The following is a 19,655-nucleotide window of genomic DNA, read 5'->3' on the forward strand; positions in this document are numbered from 1 at the left end:
CCTTATAGCCTCAATGGGTTAAATGGCGTGCTACTCATTACTCTCTGCAGTTCACGGCGACTACCCCTCATCTTCGTGAGACGTTACATGCTACACAATAGTCGAGACCTGCAGCACACGAGTTATATCACCTTGTTTACCTTAATCTTTTAATAAAAATGTGCAGAAACCGAAATGTCATGCAAATGTATTACTATGCCAAAAATGTACTACTATGCCAAAACTAAGCTGACTAATGATGTCGTGGCAACGTAAGTTGTACTATTATTACCTGCACAACAAAAATAAAGAATAAAAAAAAAAAAAAAAAAAAAAGTGCCCTATTTCTCGACTTACATGAGAATTGCAGATCAGAAATATTATTTTTTGGGAGGACCAGTTTATGCCTTGGTTTCTTCTCATGCACACAATTCCTATTCAGCATTTTCAGTATAGTGAATCATGAAAACCGATATCAGTCAATGCAACATATGCAGATTATTAGATAATAACCTGAGATAAGCTTGACCTCTTTGAGCAATGAATGTACTTAATATTTACATATGAATCGATAAGGGCCTGTGATAAATGGTTTTTCTAACCCTCCCTAACTTCCTAAACATTGGTAATCTTTTGAGGTCCTCAAGGTTTTGAGGTCCTCAAGGTTTTGTTTAAAACTATTTTTGTTTGCTTTATAATGAATCCTCCCTCAATCTCACAGTTATCAGATTGGGCCAACTCACTCCTATAGGTCCTTAAAGGAGATAATTATACTTTAATTTCATATACATTTCTCCAAAGACAGTGCACGTTAGGTAAATTATAAAAATATGAAAAACATTTGTGTAGTGTTTAATAAGATTCTATCTACTTAATTATATGGGCCACAAATTTACAGATTTTTATTCTTTGGGAAAAGCTGTATTTTGCAAAATATGAAATCATTTGAAAACGTTTAAATAAAAATATTAAATCATTTGAAAAGATGTTCTAAGAAATATTAAACTTAGGCCATGATTAGAAGAAAGTATCAAATAAGAAAACACCTGTAAAGATGTATATGAATAATAAAAAAGCCTTTTCCATTATTATTTTTCTGTTATTTTTTATTAGCCCCAAAAAGTAATTCCTAATGAGACCCCGAAAGTGATGATTTTCTAATGTTTCTTTTTTTGTATTACTTTGTTTGTTTGTTTTGTGCATAATGCTGTTTATAGCCTGACAGTCACTCCTTGAGACAGGTAATCGGGTCACTGTTGTACGTGTATCAGAAGATACCGCTCTATAACCTTTACCCCATGAAAGATATCCAGTAATTTTATTTTATTAAACAATTAATCAGATTAATGGAATTTCGTCAGAATAAACATGACTTATCTTCCACAAACAGGAAAAAACCGTTTGGATTCCTTTTCAGCATCATGATGGCTTTTTCTGTCAGTTCTACGATGGATGGGTCAGACAATGTGTTGCGGTTTAAATCATATTTCATGTCTCCTGGCTCAAATAGGCCTGCAGAAATCATATGAAAAGTCATACATAGGAAACCACTCGCTTAAAGGCTGAACTTTACCAATAATTTTTTAACACATTATAAAATAATAAAACATAAATAAATACCAGCATTTGCTTCAAATCTCTACACTTTGCAGCCCATATAGAAAGCTTTAACGAAGCTAGGAAGTGACTCAGCCTATCCTGGTGCTCACCTACCTTTCTGTAGCTCTGTTAAGCTTATCCTATAAATAGTATTTTATGTATACATAAAATACTAAGGGTTTCCAGGAGTAGTGGATCAAATATCAAGTCTTTTTTGTACCTGAACCACAACACACAAAAACCCGAGTAATGACATCCTTTATAGCTATATTTGGGGAGCAATAAAAAAAAAATAGAATTGGCAGAGAATAAAACGATGAAATAACAACACATTTTTACCAATATAATTCAACCAGCAAAATTAAATGTAACTTTGCATGCACCTTGCACTAACGTCCTGAGTTTCAATAAGTGATAAAATAATGCCCCTGCAGTGTAACAGTGTCACCCTAGCACATAGATGCATAACAGGAGAGCAATGTTTATTACAATGTGAATTCATAGAATGTCACATATTCGTTAAACAGACATTGCATGCTAGCATTTAGATCTTGGGTTGCTGACCTTTGGTTTATTCCCTGGAGTGGTTTTCCCTTTAATGAACTCATTATCTACTAGCTATCTAGTTTGATATTGCAAGGTATTTCCCTGTTCTGCAGCCTGAACTCTCAATTAAGCAGGTTAAACCCCAGCCAGACTGTGATCTTCGCTGTTAAATTGAAATACAGTTGCTCTTTAGGTTTGTCCTTTATTGTATATGCTTATTCTTTCCATATCTGTTATGACAAGCCTTGCTTAGGATCTCACTTAGGATAAGACAAGCTTATGGTTACAAATCCAGTTTAAAAACGGCAGAACTAACCAATTATTTTTATTTTTGTGAATAGCCAAATAAGTTCTACATAGCTTGAAACAGCTGAAATGCCATCCAACTGCAAATTGGCATTTAGGAGATAATCTCCCTTGTATTTCTTCCCTTTCTACTTCTTCTTTCCCTATGCTCTTTGTCTTACTTACTTTTACATTATTTATAACCCTGAGGTTGCAGATAAAAACTGCACGGTAACTGGCAACCATTCTAACTGCGCCATTTTAGGGTCTCTTTCTTAACCCCTTTTGTTATATCCAGATCTATCTATCTATCTATCTAAAACTATATTTTCTCACTTGTCTGGGTGGTACTTTTGTGAATTCAACATACTTGGGTCCTCATCCTCAAGTCCTATATATCTATGAACATGTAACCTTCAGCTTGTAAAACAAAATACCTTATTGCATTTTAGAAATCCTTACCCATGAGATGAGTAGTAGATTCTAATACGTTGTCCATCTGCTCCTTATTCCAAACGTACTGACCTCCCTGTTTGAGACAAAATGCTGCCATCAATATATCTTCAACAATTAGTGATAAGTCTAATACCTATCTAAGAGTTGCAGAGTTGATGCAGATGGAGTTTTGTGAAAAGTGCAATGGTGAAAAGGTGCAGTATTATATTGCATTGTACTGCGCTGTAACAAGAAGGAATACTCGAAGCACTATAAATACTACAGTGCACTGTAGCAGTAATGGTGCCGGGGGTGGCCTGGTGCCTTTACCCCACTGTAGGTGAACAAACTGCAAGAGCTTGGGATCTTCCGTTAGTTAGCCTGAGCTATGTCCTTCAGTGCAAAACAAGCTCATTGTTTGAGAGCATCAGCAAATTGCTCTCAGGCATTGCACTAAGCCGTGCATTGCCGGGATTAGCTCAATGTAGAGAACTTCTGTCTGAGAGGAAGCAGGGTACCGCTTAAAATACTATGTGTGGCTTTTGTTGAGGTGTACTTTAATCATTAAACTTTAAAAACTGTTAATTTTAAAACTGTTCAGTTTTGAAGCACAGAAATCATGCAACCACACAGTTTGTTAAAGGAAGACAATATTTATAGACTTCTTGAAGTATATGAAATAATATATAAATTGCTAAAGCTTCTAGAAAGTGTCCTACGTCAACAATATGCAATCTAAAAAGTGTAGACCTAAACACTGATAACAAATTGAGGATTAAACTCATAAGAGAAGAAAAAACACAGAACAACTCAGGAGTGCATCCCAAGATGGAGAGCCTTTTGCATGGCCAGCAGGTAATGAAGTTCACTTGATGGACACAGTCTGAAAGATAATAGGCCTGTAGGGTTGTCCAGGTCTCAAGACATGTGTCAGGTTCCAGGTATTCTCACCATGGTGAATATCATGCATATTAATCTGTGCCCAGTCAGGTACAGGGCTGTCCTGCTTTCAAGTATTTGCTGCTTAAGTTTTCAGAGAAAAAATCATCAATTGCTTGCCCTTCTTCACTACCTGCTCAGGTTTCAAACACACTTATGAGAGACCTACTGAATTTGTTGTTCTCACTGTTTTCTTACACTCTGTTCTGACTTGTCTGGAAACAGCTTGTCAGTCCTGTATCCTCTGTCCTCTGAAATTGTGGGAGGGGTTTTTCATGGCCGACTTAAGCCCTGGTAACACCTGCTTACCTGTTGTCGCCGATTTCTAAAGTGCCTATTTCCTCTTTTTAGTTTTTTTCTCTTTCTTTCCCTCTTCCTGCTTGCAGTGTATTAAATACACACATACGTGTTACACTCTCCTACACTCTGGCTCTTTCCTCTGCAAAAGTAAATAACTTCAACACCCTTTATAAGCACACTGTTCGCCAACCCAAATGCCTATTTCACACTTTAATGCTCTCCTTTGCCCTGTTGCTCCCCCTCCTCCTACTACCCTGTCGGCCTCAAACTTTGCAACTTACTTCACTGAAAAAAATTCTACAATCAGGAAAGAGATCTCTAACCTCTCTTCCTCCCCTTCCAATAAATCTTCCAATTCATCACCCATCCCCACTCACTCCACTGTTCTATGCTCATTCACACCTACTACAGCGGAAGAGGTTTCTGCTCTGCTCCTTTCCTCCCGCCCCACCACCTGTTCCCTCAATCCTATTCCCTCATATCTCATCCGTACTGTTTACCTCTGTTGCTCTTCCTCTCACTTAAGTTTTCAATCTCTCCCTCCGACACATTTCCTTCATCCTTCAAGCATGCAACCATAACACCAATTCTAAAGAACAAAACAACCTTGACCCCAACTCCCCATCCAACTGTATCGCTACTGCCGTTTGCCTCCAAGATCCTTGAGCGAGTTGTGCATGCAAGATTGACAGACTTCCTTGAATCCAACTGCTTGACCCTCTTCAGTCTGAATTCCACGCTCGTCACTCTGTTGAAAAAGCAGTGACCAAAGTATGCAATGATTTATTGGCTGCTAAATTTCGCGTCCATTACTCTATCCTGATTCTGCTTGATCTTACTGCTGCCTTTGACACTGTTGATCATCAACAGCTTCTTCTCATTCTCTCAAAAACAACAATATATGTGAACACAACCCAGTGAAGCAAATTATGTATATGTGATTTAAAGCAAACCAGGACTTCCCTTAATGTTTCAGGTGAAGTATCCTGGTAACTCCCCGAAGACTTCCTCTTGTCTTCAATAGATATATGCATATAGATAGGGGAAAATCTGCTAAATATAAATACAATAAAGGAACATAGCGTTTAACTGTGTGGGGACTGGTACTGATTTAAAGTTACAATTGGTCACTCACAGATTTGCAGAATTAAAAGAGCCTTGAGTGGTATCTTTCAGTGTCCAATCTGTTGTCCCTCCTCACATGTTCTTCTCATTCTCTGTAATCTCGGTCTACGAGATACTGCTCTCTCCTGGTGCTCCTGCTACCTCTCCCAGCACTTTCTCAGTGTTTCTTTCCCTGGCTCTGCTCCCCAACCCCCCTCTGTTGGCCCAAGGTTCTGTCTTTCGTCCCCTACTGTTATCCATCTAAACCGCTTTCCTTTGGTAAACTCATCAGCTCCTTTGGCTTCCATTATCGTTTATATGCAAATGACACACAAGTCTACCTGTCTTCTCCTGATTTCTCTCCACCCATTTTGACTCGTGTCTCTGACTGCCTCTCCATGATTTCCAATTGGATGGCTGCTCACTTCCTTAAACACTTCTGGGTCTTTCCTCCCTCAAGTGTTGCTAGTTCCGTATCTGTCTCCTTCCAAGTCAACGGCGCCACCATCACCTCTACCTCGCAGGCTCACTGCAATGGTGTTCTCTTTGACTCTGACCTCTCCTTCACCCCTCATGTCCAGTCGATTGCCAAATCCTGCCGCTAATCCTGGTTAGTAATTTCTTTACATTCTCGTGGGAAAGTTTGTTTCTCCCCTTTCACTCTCCTCTCAACACCCCGCCACTATGTCTGTGGCAGCAAAAAAAGCCCACTTGAGCCAAATCATAGATAGAGCCTCTCAAGCTCCTTGGCAACTAGCAAGGGCCTCACCTGTCACCGAATTAGTTAAAGTAATATAATTTCTTCATACCTAGCACGTTCATATCAATAACCAAATTAATTTCCTTTACACCCATAGTATGCCTAACGCTTCACTACAAGGAGATGACCTGTCGTTTACCAGCACTCCATCCAGATCTAATTTCCCTACGAGGCACACTGTAGTTTGTAGTCCAGCTTTCAGCTACAGATCATGGACAATACCTAAAATCACAGCTGAACTTAAAAGAATGAACATTCAGTTTCCAGCTACAGCAAGTAAAAGCTTAACTGTTTTGGTTATTAAAAACACAAAACGATAACGAACAACCTGGCCCCAGTACTAAATGTAACATCCAAAATAGCTTGTCAGATCTTCATAACATGGTGTCCTCTCTGGTGGCTTCTATAAATACTATTACCAATCAATTGGATAATCTGGAAACTACTAACCGTGCAGTTATTCTGGAAATTCAACAACCAATAGCCCAGCCAGAACCAAGTCTAGAAGGTAATGCTAGCCCATTACCTAATAACAATACAAACATTATCAACCTGGTATATCTTATCCCACAAAATGTAAAACATGACATCTTAGAGGGCAAGTTGTTAAGTTGGCCTCCGTCCTCATTGCGTCACAGGATATAATCGAAAACAGATCTTACACATTTGGCAATTTATCCGTGGTAATGAAGGCTAGAGACCCAAGATTTAACAAGAAATTAAATGTTCTGAATTGGTATTAGCCTTTGGGTTGTTTAGGGATGTAATTTGCTCCTCTTTTCCCCATCGGAGAGAGGAACTTGATTCATACATGCACAAACTGGTGGACCTAGATTATAAATATGGAGCCTACTCTTTTTATGACTATCATCAGTCCTTTTCAGCAAAGTCCACAGCAGCACTGGCCCAGTTTAGTAACCATACTGACTGGAGCCAACTAGACACAGAATTGTTTTGCAGACATTTTGCGGGACTTAAAACACCAGTTTTAGCCATCTGTTCCTCAGCCTCCCAAACAGCAAATTTCTGTCCCAACGATGTTGCAGTACCCTCCACTAGCAATAACAGTACAGAGTACCAACCTAGTACTGCTCAGAGAGAATTAAAAGACAAATTAGGAAGACCAATTGTTTTTCTGGGGAAAGCAAAAGTGTGTAATAACGCAGGAAGTTGTAGTTACAGTGCATGCAGGATCCTTCACGTATGCTCTCTGTGTTTTAGAGCACATGCAAAAACCATGTGTCCAAACAAACTATTTCCACAAAAAAAAAATCGCTAACCTTAATAAATGTACCCAATTTGCAGCGTTACCTGGCTGATCATCCTTCCCCACATCTTGTGGAATTTCTAATCTCTGGTTTCTCTTCTGGGTTTCACACTGGCTTTATTGCACTTCAAACAGGTATACTAGAATCTATGGGCACTCCTCAACAAAGACATTGATAACGGTTTCATCATGATAGGGCCGTTCACTTTACCACCCTTCATTTCTTGGAGAACTAATCCCCTAGGAATATCCACAGGAAAGTTTAATAACAAAAAGAGACTTATGATTGCGTTTTCAGCCCCTCACTCCTTCTCTACCCCTAGTTTAAATGCATTAATAACTTCAGAAGACTTCTCGTCACAGTATGCTAAGACAGGCAACGCTATACCAGCTATAATCAACACTGGTAAGGGAGCTTGGATGAGCAAAACGGACATCACAAATGCATTTAAACTACTCCCAAAACATCAATCACTCTGGAATTTGCATTAAGTGGGAAGACCAGTACTACTTTGCTGCAAGACTAACATTCGGATCAAAGAGTAGTCCAAAACTCTTTGATATTTTTGCAGAGACGTTGACCTGGCTCCTACTTAACAAACACAGGTGCCCAGTTGTAATACACTACCTTGACAATTTTCTCTCAATTGATCTACACTACTCCACACCGACCAGCCTACAACACACCCTTTCATTATTCAAGGATTAGGGATTTCCTGCAGCCGTAAACAAAATGGAAGGTCCCAACACTGACATAACTTTCCCGGATATTACACTAAATTCAGTATTTATGCAAACTAGCTTGCCTCAGGAAAAAGTAGATAGGATCCTGACATATATTGATTCATGCACTTCCAATGGGTCCTGCAGTAGAAAGGAATTACAGTCACTGTTAGGTTCACTCAACTTCACGATGAGGATTATTCCTCAAGGAAGAGCTTTTATCTCTCCACTACTTGTACTCATACATGGACTACCAGATGACGACCCTAGAACTAATTTAGATGACCCAGGGTATGTAGAAAGGAAAAGTGGTAAGGTGTTTTTCAGATAACTTGAGAGCTTGCAACATTCTTAATAAAGAACGGTCCCAATCCCTTGCTATAATGAATTTAGTAAGAAAACTGCATTCATGTACCAGGCGTTCTGAATTACGCAGTTGACGCTCTTTCACGTTCAAATTTACAGGAGTTTTTCAGGCTCCATCTAACAGCGAACATTCAGCCCAGAGAACCTCCGCAGTTCAAAGACTTAATTATGCCTTAATTTTATTATTAAATCAGAGGGTATTACTTGCTCAGGCTGGTTTGTCTACAAATAGAAAAAGCTTACGCTAGAGCATTTTGTTTGTTTAAGAAATGTGTGTGTGATTTCAGTGTAATAAATGTATTTTCTATTGAAACCATGGTAGCTTTCACAACGTTTTGCCACATCTCTTTGAAATTAGCCTATAGCACGATCAAACTATACTTAACAGGAATACAACATTACATGTTAACAATATACTCCAACAAAACACCAATTTTATTTTAAAAATTTGCTGAAAGGTATTCAGAGACTAAAACTTCAAAAACCACCTAAAAGACTCCCAATAGACAGTAACATCTTTAGGAATCCTCTGAACTAATTGATAAAAGGCCTTTCAATAACCCTACCAAGATAGTAATCAAAGCAGCAGTGTATTTAGCTTTTAATGGTTTTCTGAGACTGAAAGAGTTTTCATTCAAAAAAACATCCGGCACTCAGTCGTGCCTTAATCAAAACATTTTTAAAGCAAGTAATGACCATTATAGTCTGTCAATTCCTCATACTTAAACATGCCAAACTGGTCCACCAGTAGAAATTTCATACTATCCTACTTTTTCGAAATGGTGCCCAGTACAAGTTCTGGACAATTTAATTCAAAATCAGGTTATCAAGAATCCCAATTACCCATTACTATCTCTACAAGGAAAACCACTTACCACAAAACAACTCATGCTATATATTTGCACGCTAATACTTAGTTTAGGCCACAATTCTGCCTCCTTCTCAGGCCATTCATTCCGTATTGGGGCAGCCACAGGGGCATCAAGTAACCATGTTCCGACACACATAATTAAGAATATGGGACGCTAGAAGTCCTCCACATGCAACAGGTACATTCCAAACCCAGAGAAAGAAATCAGATTTGCTTTCTATAATATGAATAAATAATTGTTATTTGTGAAAAAATAAATAAACTTGTCTTCATATTTTTGCCCTCTTTATTGCAGGTCTACCCTCTCATCAACTATATATATATTTGTGGTCGGAACAAAAAGACGATCGAGTATAAATATGAATTTATACTAGCAAACACTAATTTTACATGAAAGTCGTTTGAAGTGTGCCAGAACGGTCGAGAGGTTAGGCCTGTAATAAACAGGTCCCACCTAGATTATTGTTATAATAAGAGGGAGCGGTGGGATGGCAGCTTTCCCGTTGTTGCTGCATGTGAGGGACCTTAAGTAGGGACCTTAATCCCTCTCACAATTCCAGGCTACTGCCTTTTATTTATGGTAGGGAACAAAGGCTGATGGAGTATAAATATGAATTTATACTAGCAAACACTCTTTTTACATGAAAATCGGTTGAAGTGTGCCAGAACCGTTAAGAGGTTAGGCCTGTAATAAAGAGGGCAAAGAGATATTAACGAATAACCATTTATTAAATACACATCATGACCATTACATAGCTATATCACTGCTTGTTTGGTGACAGGTGAGGGCCTGCTATTTGCCCAGTGGCGAGAGAGGCTTTATCTATGATTTGGCCCAATGGGAAATGAAAGTCACAGACGCACATGGAGGGGTGTTGGCCTCTCCGTGACAATTAAAAGTGTTAAGACAGAGTAGGAATTGACAGCACTGGAATGATCTGTAAACAGGTACTGGCATCCAATCGTGCGCTGAAGGAAACAGCTGGAGCCATAGCAATCTCAGTGATTCTGCTCACACAGCCATTAAGATTAATGAAAGGTCCAGAATGTTCCCTTCGAAAATCTCTAGTGAGTCATTATGTTATGGAACCCATCATCTGATAACATGGTTGTATTTGTCTATTAATGGAGCTGTAGACAAATATCACAAATATGTATCTCCATTATGTATATGCAGAAGGCTTACCGAAGGGTATAAAAACTTTTGACTACTATACAGCAAACATAATATTAAACTCTAGCTAGTATATACAAAGATCTTGTAATTGTAAATGTCTGCCCAACCGTATGGTTTTTGAGCCACTCCTCTATAAGATTTCTGCCATCCCTTCTTAGCCCGTTCTGTTTTGCATCCGTTGGGTATTCAGGATCTGGGGTTCCCTTCGGAGTCATATACTTTCTTCCACCTCCTAGGATTACCTAAAAAAAAAAAATACCAACTATTAGTAATGGAGAGATTCTTCTTTCTTTTTTTTTTTTTTTACTGTTATTTAAAAAGATGTCAGATACCTAAGGTGATATAGCAACACATCGCTGACACAAGTTACATGTAGTAGAATTTTTTCTAATGATACCTCCTCCCCTCGCCCTGTCTCGGTTGGAGTCCCCCAAGGCTCCGTCCTTGGTCCCCTTCTATTTTCTCTTTATACTGCCTCTCTTGGCAAACTTATTACCTCTTTTGGATTCCACTACCACCTGTACGCTGATGACACCCAGCTATATCTCTCCTCCCCGGACCTCTCCCCTGCCGTCCTGCAACGTGTCACTGCTTGCCTTTCTTCCATCTGTGACTGGATGTCCTCCCGCTTTCTGAAACTCAATCTCTCAAAAACTGAGCTCCTTGTCTTTCCTCCTCCTAATACTGATCCTCCTCTTTCGCTCTCCCTTCAAGTTTGTGGTACCAACATCAGTCCATCCTTGCAAGCGCGCTGTCTTGGCGTCATACTTGATTCTGGTCTCACCTTTGAGCCTCACATCCAGCATGTTGCCAAATCCTGAAGATTTCAACTTAAAAACATAGCCCGCATCCGCCCCTTTCTTGCACCAGATACTACCAAGGAGCTTGTCCATGCTCTAGTAATTTCCCGCATGGATTACTGTAACCCTGTCCTGATTGGTCTTCCCAAAAGCCGTACTGCACCCCTACAGTCCGTAATGAACGCTGCTGCTAGACTGATTTTCCTCTCTAGTTGTTTCTCTCACACCTCACCCCTCTGCCAGTCCTTACATTGGCTTCCTGTATGCTATAGGAGTCAATTCAAGGTACTAACTCACACCTATAAAGCACTGAACAACTCTAGCCCCTCTTATATCTCCTCACAGATCCATAGGTATGTCCCTTCTCGGTCTCTCCGCTCTGCCCGTGACCACCTCCTGTCCGTTGTCCGCACTCGTACGGCCAACTCGCGCTTGCAGGACTTCTCGCGGGCGGCTCCCTTCCTATGGAATAGCCTGCCTACCGCCATCAGACTCTCCCCTAGTCTTGCATCTTTTAAGAAGTGCCTTAAAACCCATCTCTTTAGGAAAGCTTATGGCCTCCAAGACTAACCAATACCTCACATACCTGTCTCTTGCCCTCTCCTAAAGGGCAGTCCACCTTATTTGATTGCAAATTCCTGTCCTAATGTGTTTTACACCCCACCTCCTATAGAATGTAAGCTCGATTGAGCAGGGTCCTCTTCAACCTATTGTTCCTGTAAGTTTATTTGTAATTGTCCTATTTATAGTTAAATCCCCTCTCATAATATTGTAAAGCGCTACGGAATCTGTTGGCGCTATATAAATTGCAATAATAATAATAATAATAAGTAGAATAATAAACACAATTTTAATACAGATGAAACGTTTTGAATTTTTTTTTTATATATATCATAAGAATGTCACTTATCTGAATAAAAACAGCAGATGTGCTCCGATGTCCTACATTTATCAAGACATGACATTTAGGCAGCTATCTACCCAAGTCCATTATATAGACCAACATATAAATAAGTAAACGTATTTAGTACCACTGAAACTCACTGAAGGAAATTAGTTAAGTATGTTTATATTTTAGTAAGGGCACTCACAAATCGATATCAGTGTTATGGCGTTGCAATACACATGTATGAATGACAACATACTTGACAACAGAAAAATAAAGAACTTAAATTAGAAACATAAATGAGCAAATAAAAAAAAAAGGAAAAACACAAAACACAAATTGAACTCAAACCCTTTACATTATGATTTAACACAAACTACCGGCTACTTTTTAAGTAGTGCTTTAGCGTGAGATCAGAAATCTTTGTGCATAGTAAAATGTCACTTTAGAAATAATTTATAGGAGCATGTCTGTGGTGTATGTGACTGTAGTCACCATCACTGGGGGCTGAAGATGGACACTTTATGGAGGTCCACAGATTACTCCTATGTTTAAGTCACCTTGTGCCCATTATAGGTACAGGGTGCCTGTTAGTTATTCTCTTTCCCCCACTTTCCTCGTTGTTTTCCCGGAAGGGTGTTGTCCCATTGTTCCAGAGACCCCTTTCATCTGTTGTATATTATTATATGCGTTTTAGGAGTTTTCTTGTACTATGGGAGATAATTGTGTTAGCGAGTCTGTGTGTATAAAAGGTAAACGGGAGGTAAGAAATTAGTTTATAATACAATAGCTATTGTGCTATGGATCTCGGTTTCAGGCAGGTAATTCAGTTATGGACTCTTGACTTAATTCTGTCCTAGACACCAAGACTCCAAGGAGAGACTTGTATTGTTTTGTGTGATGACCCCCTGATGTGATTATTCCTATATAAACCTATGGTTCATTGAATAAAGCAGTTCTACTCTACCCTTCACTAAGTCTCGGCTAATGTTTGGGTGAGACAGCTATACAACTACACACTCTGCAGGAGAGAGTGATCACTTGGAGCTGTAACACATGACTCAGGGTGGAAAAGTCTGGATAGACCCCAGTCAAGCTGTGGTGACTGGGGGCTGAAGCGATACGGGTGTCCTGGGAATAGCTAGGAAGCGAGTTTGATGAAGGTAGCCAGTCGGGGTGCTAGGCGGTCCATCACAGTGTATACTAAGACTGGGCATTTTTCCCTAATTATCTAACTTTTACACATACCAAGCTGCATATCCAGAGAGTATTCATCATAGATTCATTATCAATGAGTGAATATTTACAGTGGAGGAATAAGGGGAGGAGAAATTGGTGCAATTGGTGAATTGAATAGAAACACCTAAAACGAGCTAGATAGCAGATGACACTCCTAGTAGAGGTTAGTCGTTGGGTTGAAATCAACAACAAAAAATGAAAAATGGAGTGTCTCCCAGTAATAGGTGGGAAAACAAAAAACGTGATGCTTAATTAAAACAACTTTTTTTAAATAAATAGTAAAAAGTCTAAACAACCACTAGAGAAAAATATGACAGAAAATATCCACACAAATTTTTTTAATGAAAAATCCAATGTATTGTGTACCTTAGTATAAAAACAAAGCCAAAGTATTTCTGACAGACACTCAATTTTTCCGGTTTATTTTTTGTTTATTTTTGGTAATTTTTTTTTTTAATACAATCTTCCATCACCCCTAGGGAAACCAAGTGAATGCTCCTTTAACACCAACAATAAAAAAAAATTCCCCATTTTTATTAAATTAACAATTTACTTGCTAGGCACTGCCATAATAGACAAACCACCACTGTCTCCTAACAATCATACAATATTATACTCACATCAATGTCTACATTGGAAATGAGTTGCTGTGCAATATCCGGACAGCCAGCAGCAACAGCAACACTGGGCATGTCCGCATCGGAATACCAGCCCCTTTCAGCAGTGTTTGCGTAGGTCCCAGCTGGGGAAGCATGCTGGATACGTGTTGTAGTAACGATTCCAACTGATTTTCCTGTAGAGTTGGGATCAGACACTAGTAAATGCAATTTTCTCATAACTTTCTTCCAATGATTTACACACACCGTATTTATTAAATTGAGCCCATAGTGTCTGGCTTCTGAAAGTCTAAAAATATCTGTCCATCTTTAGTAATTTCAGAGTTATTTACAAAACTGTGAGTTTTCTGAATTAAAAAGTGAATTTAGAATCTTACGGCAGAATATCCAGTTCTGTCATATTTCCCCAGTGAATTATGTTTCCATTTTGCCCTAAAATTTTGAAATTCACAAATCACACTGTAGCATAAAACTTTGCTAGTGAATATATATATTTTTTTAGTGAACAAGTTACCAGATTTTAAGGGTTTGTAGCATTTTTGGAACTCTTGATTCAGTTAGTTTACATTTCAGAGAAAAAAAAAATAAAATGTTCCTGAACATGGAATTTTCGTTCTGTGAATGTAAAAAATAAATAAAATAAAAAATGATGTAAAAAAAAGGATCAATTACAATTTTGTAAAATAGAATTAGATTGTTTTCCCCCTCAAACGTGACAGTACAAAAACAATAGGCCAAAAATGTAGTCACAAAAAAAATGATAATTGGAAAATCTAAACCAAAGTAGCAATTTTGTCTAAAAAAAATAAAAATGGATTTGTGGACATTTTCCAAGATGAAAATACATTGTTACATTTCACAATTTCGTTGTCAGTTCACTTTTCAGGGGGCTGGGAGCCACAAGCCCTGAAGGTGGGACCCTACAACACTGGTGTTGTGTCAGATTTCTATACCCGTCCAAAACCTATACCCACATCATGTTCAGTGACGTTGATCGGATGTTCCCTGTGCTGCACATGTGTACTAGCACTCCTGACGGTTATAGAAGTCTAGTGCGCAAGACGACCATGTCACTCCAGGTGTTCTATCAAATTTCCCTACCCGTGAAAATCCCCTACCCTCGTCACTTCCGGTGAGGGGAATCAGCTGGATCCTGTGCTGCACATGCATGCTAGCACTCCTGCTACTCCTCCACAAAGCTTTTGCCCCTTCTTGCAGATCAAGGTTTAAATGCAGATCAGCATAATTAGACCGAATAGTATTTAATAGAACGAAGAAACAAGGATGCCATCCTCTGATGAAGTGATCCTATGATCACGAAACGCGTTAGGCGGCATCTTACACTGATCTCCAGGAGAAAGCAGATTGGAACGCATCCAGAGCCGCAGTGGAACGCACGCGGCTGACAGGTAGTGTTGACACAGCACGAGGAGGTCCAGACTCACTTTTATCCGGCCGGTGAGAGAGAGAAATCAACAGCTTTTGACCCTCAGACTGTAAACCTGGTACTATCTGCTTTTTTCATTTAGAACATTTTATGTATTAGTCTTTTATATATATGTGTGTAATGTTTTGACAGTGTATATGTGCTAATAAATCTTTCTAGTAAGCACTCTGTCGGCTGCACTATATAATTGACACAGACTTTGGATTTTAACCCTAACAGGGACAATTTATTTATAATATCCATCTTTATGTGTACTGGTTCATGAATATCTTAGAACCTTTACTAGATTACCATTTCAGCTAATTAGATTTTTCCCACCCCTTTATGCGGAGGGATATGACATGACTAGCTGATACATTCTATTTCAATTATATTGAAACATTTTAATACATCCTAAAGTTACACTTTTCCATCTAACTCCATTTCCACAGAGTCCTGTAACTACTATTGATAATTCTATAGGCATCTGGTATTTAAAATTCTAAACCGTAGGTTATCTCTACAGTGACACAGTGGTTATGGTAGTCACATCTGGTCTCATTATTCAACTTTAGTGGTGATTCATCGTTGTATTTGGTGTCTACCTATTAAGTTGTAGTATATTTTATGTATTTATGTCATGCCTGTCTATGTGTGTCTGTGCCTGTGTATGGTTGTGCATGTCTTTGTTTATATGTGTTTTAGTGTACATGTCTGTAAGTAACCATTAGAGTGGAAGAAATGCGTTAAGTGGTGGAATTGGGGCGGGGTGGGGTTTTATATATTTGTCATTTAAATACGTGGAGGTGTATTTTGACCCTAGCAATGCCCCTGGTTCAATGAGCAAACGGCAACATTAAAATGATCAATAAAATCTATTGATGCAAGTTGAATAGTACAACAAGTTATGCACACAATGAAATGTTAGGGTTTGTGGTAACAAGTCAGGCTTTTTGCTGTATATAGGATTATTATGTATGCATCATTGTAATCAATTAGATATTTTTAAGCAAAGCGTTTTCATCAATATTTTGAAATAAAGCCCTTTTATAAAGTTATAAAGAACATTGAGCTGTACTCAAAACAATATACAATGTACATGTAAAGCAATCTCACACTCTACCTGCTGCCTTGGCTTTCTTGAGTATGGATTGAACATGATTGCCTTTTTCTGTGCTGCAGTCAGTGCGCTTGGCTGCAGCGTTTAACCCAATAGTTCCATAATTGCCCTTCACTCCACATAGGTAAGCAGTAGCAGTGCCTGCGCTGTCTGGAACCTGGCGGTCTACATTGTATGTCTGGGGGGGGGGGGAAAGATATGCAGAATGATGAATAACTGGTGTTAGAATGCCTGCATCTGTAATTGTGGACATTTTGCACATTCGTTCCGCTAGTACAAAGTGTATAACCTATCATCTTCACAGCTTTAGGTGCATTTTTACAGTTGGAATTGAAAAAAAAAACATGAACAATTAATCTCCGGAAATTGTAATTAGCTTGTTAATTTGCATATTTTTTTCTAACATGTTACCAAATGTTGGATCCTTTTGAAAATGCAAAACATACCATGGCCCAATATTCCAATTTTCATTAAAGGCTATTTATAACTATTAGGAATCACTGTAGTGTGAGACCCTGCCATTCATACATTAAAGAAACACTCCAAGCACCATAAAAACTAAACTGCGCTGTAGTAGTTATGATGTTTCTATATGCTCTCCTGTGCTAAGGTCCATCTCATGATTATTAGCTCACAGCATCAGCTGATCACTCTCAGGTAGTGAACTAAACCGTGCACCACTAGGATTAGCTAAGAATGAAGGTGTCACGTATTCATCCGCTTATAAAAATGTGGTTAATGGCATTTACTGTCCACACAGGAAAAGTTGTGCCGAGCAGCAACCAAATCCACAGAAGGGTTAATGCTGAGCAGCAATTATGCAAATGGTAACTTGGTAACTGCCTTTGGGGTCAGAGGCCGGTTACAGCTCTAGAGGAGGGGTATTTAGGCCCAGTTCTCATCCTACAGAAAACACATACATACATAAGGTGGAGCTTCTTGCATAAGTTGTTCAATATGTATCTGTAATCATATAAATACAAAACACAAATAGCGCAATATTGTTGTAATAGAAATAATCTATAAAGATACGTATATAGTGTCACTCACAAGTCAGGAGTCATAAACCACATATGACTCGGATGGTAAGCGCTTGTGGACACTTTAAGGATGTCCAATCCTTTCTTGTGGTGACTTTGCTGGAAACCTGGTTCCTTTTGCTTTTTGAAGTGATGATGGTTATTCAGTATTCCCAGTATTAGGTATGTGTATATAGGATGCCACAGCAAGGTTTTCAAAAACAATTTGCTTTAATTGGTAATCCACAATAAACATACACTAGAATTGCAATGTTTTAAAAAAATTATGCAAGTAAAATAAATATAAATATTATTGGCTCCCAGGAATTAAAACAATTGTATAAATCATTAATAAAATGTTGAACACATACATATTGTACTGGGTTCTGCCATAATAATAAACTTTAAAAGTGCATAAGTGCAAAGGACATAAAAATGGAAGCATGCAAGTTACATTGAATTGAAAAGACTTAAAAAAAAAAAACTGTATACATTCTGCCTATTAAAAGGGAGTCAGGAATATTTCCATAGAAGGTATATAAGAAAGATGACTTAAAAAGGGGAAATTGGTATAAATTGGTTAAAATCATACAAAATATGGTATCAGTTTATAAAATGGCACAACTCGAAATATTGATTTAAACCGTGGGGGACCAATGTATTAACATTAAATGTACACTTCATCTCTTCCATTCCAATTGTTTGGTGTAATTCCCTCCTCTCCAATCCTTTTTAACAAGCTTGATTGCACAAAAAAAGAGTCCCTCTGGATTCTGATCATGGACTAGTTTGTAATGGTTGGAGACACTGTGTGACTCCTTTTCTGATGTTTCTCAGATGATCTGCTATTCTTGTATGAAGACAGCAAATTGTTCTTCCTATGTATAGGAGATTGCAGGGGCATTTAAGTAAATATATCACTCCCTTAGTGTGGCATGATAAGTGGTCTTTAATTTCAATTTTTTTATTGGTGTAGGGTTCTAAATCTAGTATGTGTCTTTTTCTACTTTTTGTCCCTCTACATGCCAGACAGGTTCCGCAGCCAAAGAAGCCTTTATTTTGGTTTAGAAAACTATTAAAATGGGTTATATTCCTGAAACGGCTCTGTGTGAGGGTTCTCTTTAGATTGCACGCTCCCCGATAAATTATTTTAGGTTTTATTTTTAGAATTGCTTTAAGGATTGGGTCATCTTGTAAGATGTGCCAATATTTTGTTATAATTTTGTGTACTTTCCTGTTGTTACCATTGAAACTACAAATAAAAGGGATGTCATTTTGTTCCATTGTTCCTTCATATTTTGGTGGTAGGTAAGTAGATTTCCTCTGGGGATAGAGAGGACTTCTTCCAAGACGGATTGTAGCTTTCCTTCTTCATATCCCTTCTCAAAAAAATTGGTCTTTATTCGGTTTGCTTGATTGAGGTAGTCTTGATCATCTGCACAGTTCTGTCTAATATGCAGAAATTGTCCTCTGGGGGCGTTGTTCAGCCACGGTTTGTGGTGGCAGCTCTCTTTCTTAATATACCTTAATATACCCATTGGCATCCACCTCATTAAAGTGATTTCTATTGCCAATGCGTGATTCTTCAATATAGATTTCCAAATCAAGGAAATTAATTTCCTCTAAACTTTTTTGTGCGGATAAAACAATATTCCATTCGTTGCTGTTAAGATAGTTTTAAAAAAGGTCCAAATCTTGATCCGTACCCATCCAAATAAAAAATATGTAATCAATAAAACGGCGGTAGGACACCAAGTTCGCTCCCCATTGGTGTCCCTGAAAAACAGATTGGCATAGCTTGGAGCGAACTTGGTGCCCATCGCCGTGCCTCTAATCTGCAATTAAATGTGTTTTGGAACCAAAAAAAGTTTGTTTGTTAAAATCAAATGAATTCCTTCTAAGATATACTCAATTTGCTCACTTTTAAAATTTGATTTCGTTAAAAAATGTCAGACCGCTTTCAACCCAATTTCATGGGGAATAATGCTATAAAGTGATGTCACATCGCAAGTGACTAGAAAATTGCCCTCCATCCATACAATATCTTCTAAAAGTTTTAAAATATGTATGGTATCTTTTAGGTAAGCCGGGTTGCGTATTACCACTGGTTGCAATAGATTGTCTAAGTATTCAGACACTTTAGCTGAAATTGAGTCTATGCCTGAAATGATCGGCCTTCCCGGTGGATTTTCTTTAT

At 38.4% G+C, this 19,655-nt stretch overlaps 1 protein-coding gene across 1 annotated transcript in view; it reads right to left on the reverse strand.

Annotated features, from left to right (window-relative positions):
- ALPI (alkaline phosphatase, intestinal) overlaps positions 1–19,655 on the reverse strand; it is a 65,584-nt gene that overhangs the window by 14,342 nt on the left and 31,587 nt on the right. The window contains exons 4-8 of the mRNA XM_063441719.1: positions 16,443–16,617; positions 13,897–14,069; positions 10,459–10,593; positions 2,872–2,938; positions 1,357–1,491 (exon numbers count right to left, since the gene is read on the reverse strand). Coding sequence (XP_063297789.1) covers positions 1,357–1,491; positions 2,872–2,938; positions 10,459–10,593; positions 13,897–14,069; positions 16,443–16,617 — 685 coding nt within the window. The remainder of the gene's footprint in view (positions 1–1,356; positions 1,492–2,871; positions 2,939–10,458; positions 10,594–13,896; positions 14,070–16,442; positions 16,618–19,655) is intronic.

The sequence above is a fragment of the Pelobates fuscus genome, chromosome 2, assembly GCF_036172605.1.
Source record: "Pelobates fuscus isolate aPelFus1 chromosome 2, aPelFus1.pri, whole genome shotgun sequence".
In the NCBI taxonomy this organism is placed as follows: Eukaryota; Metazoa; Chordata; class Amphibia; order Anura; family Pelobatidae; genus Pelobates; species Pelobates fuscus.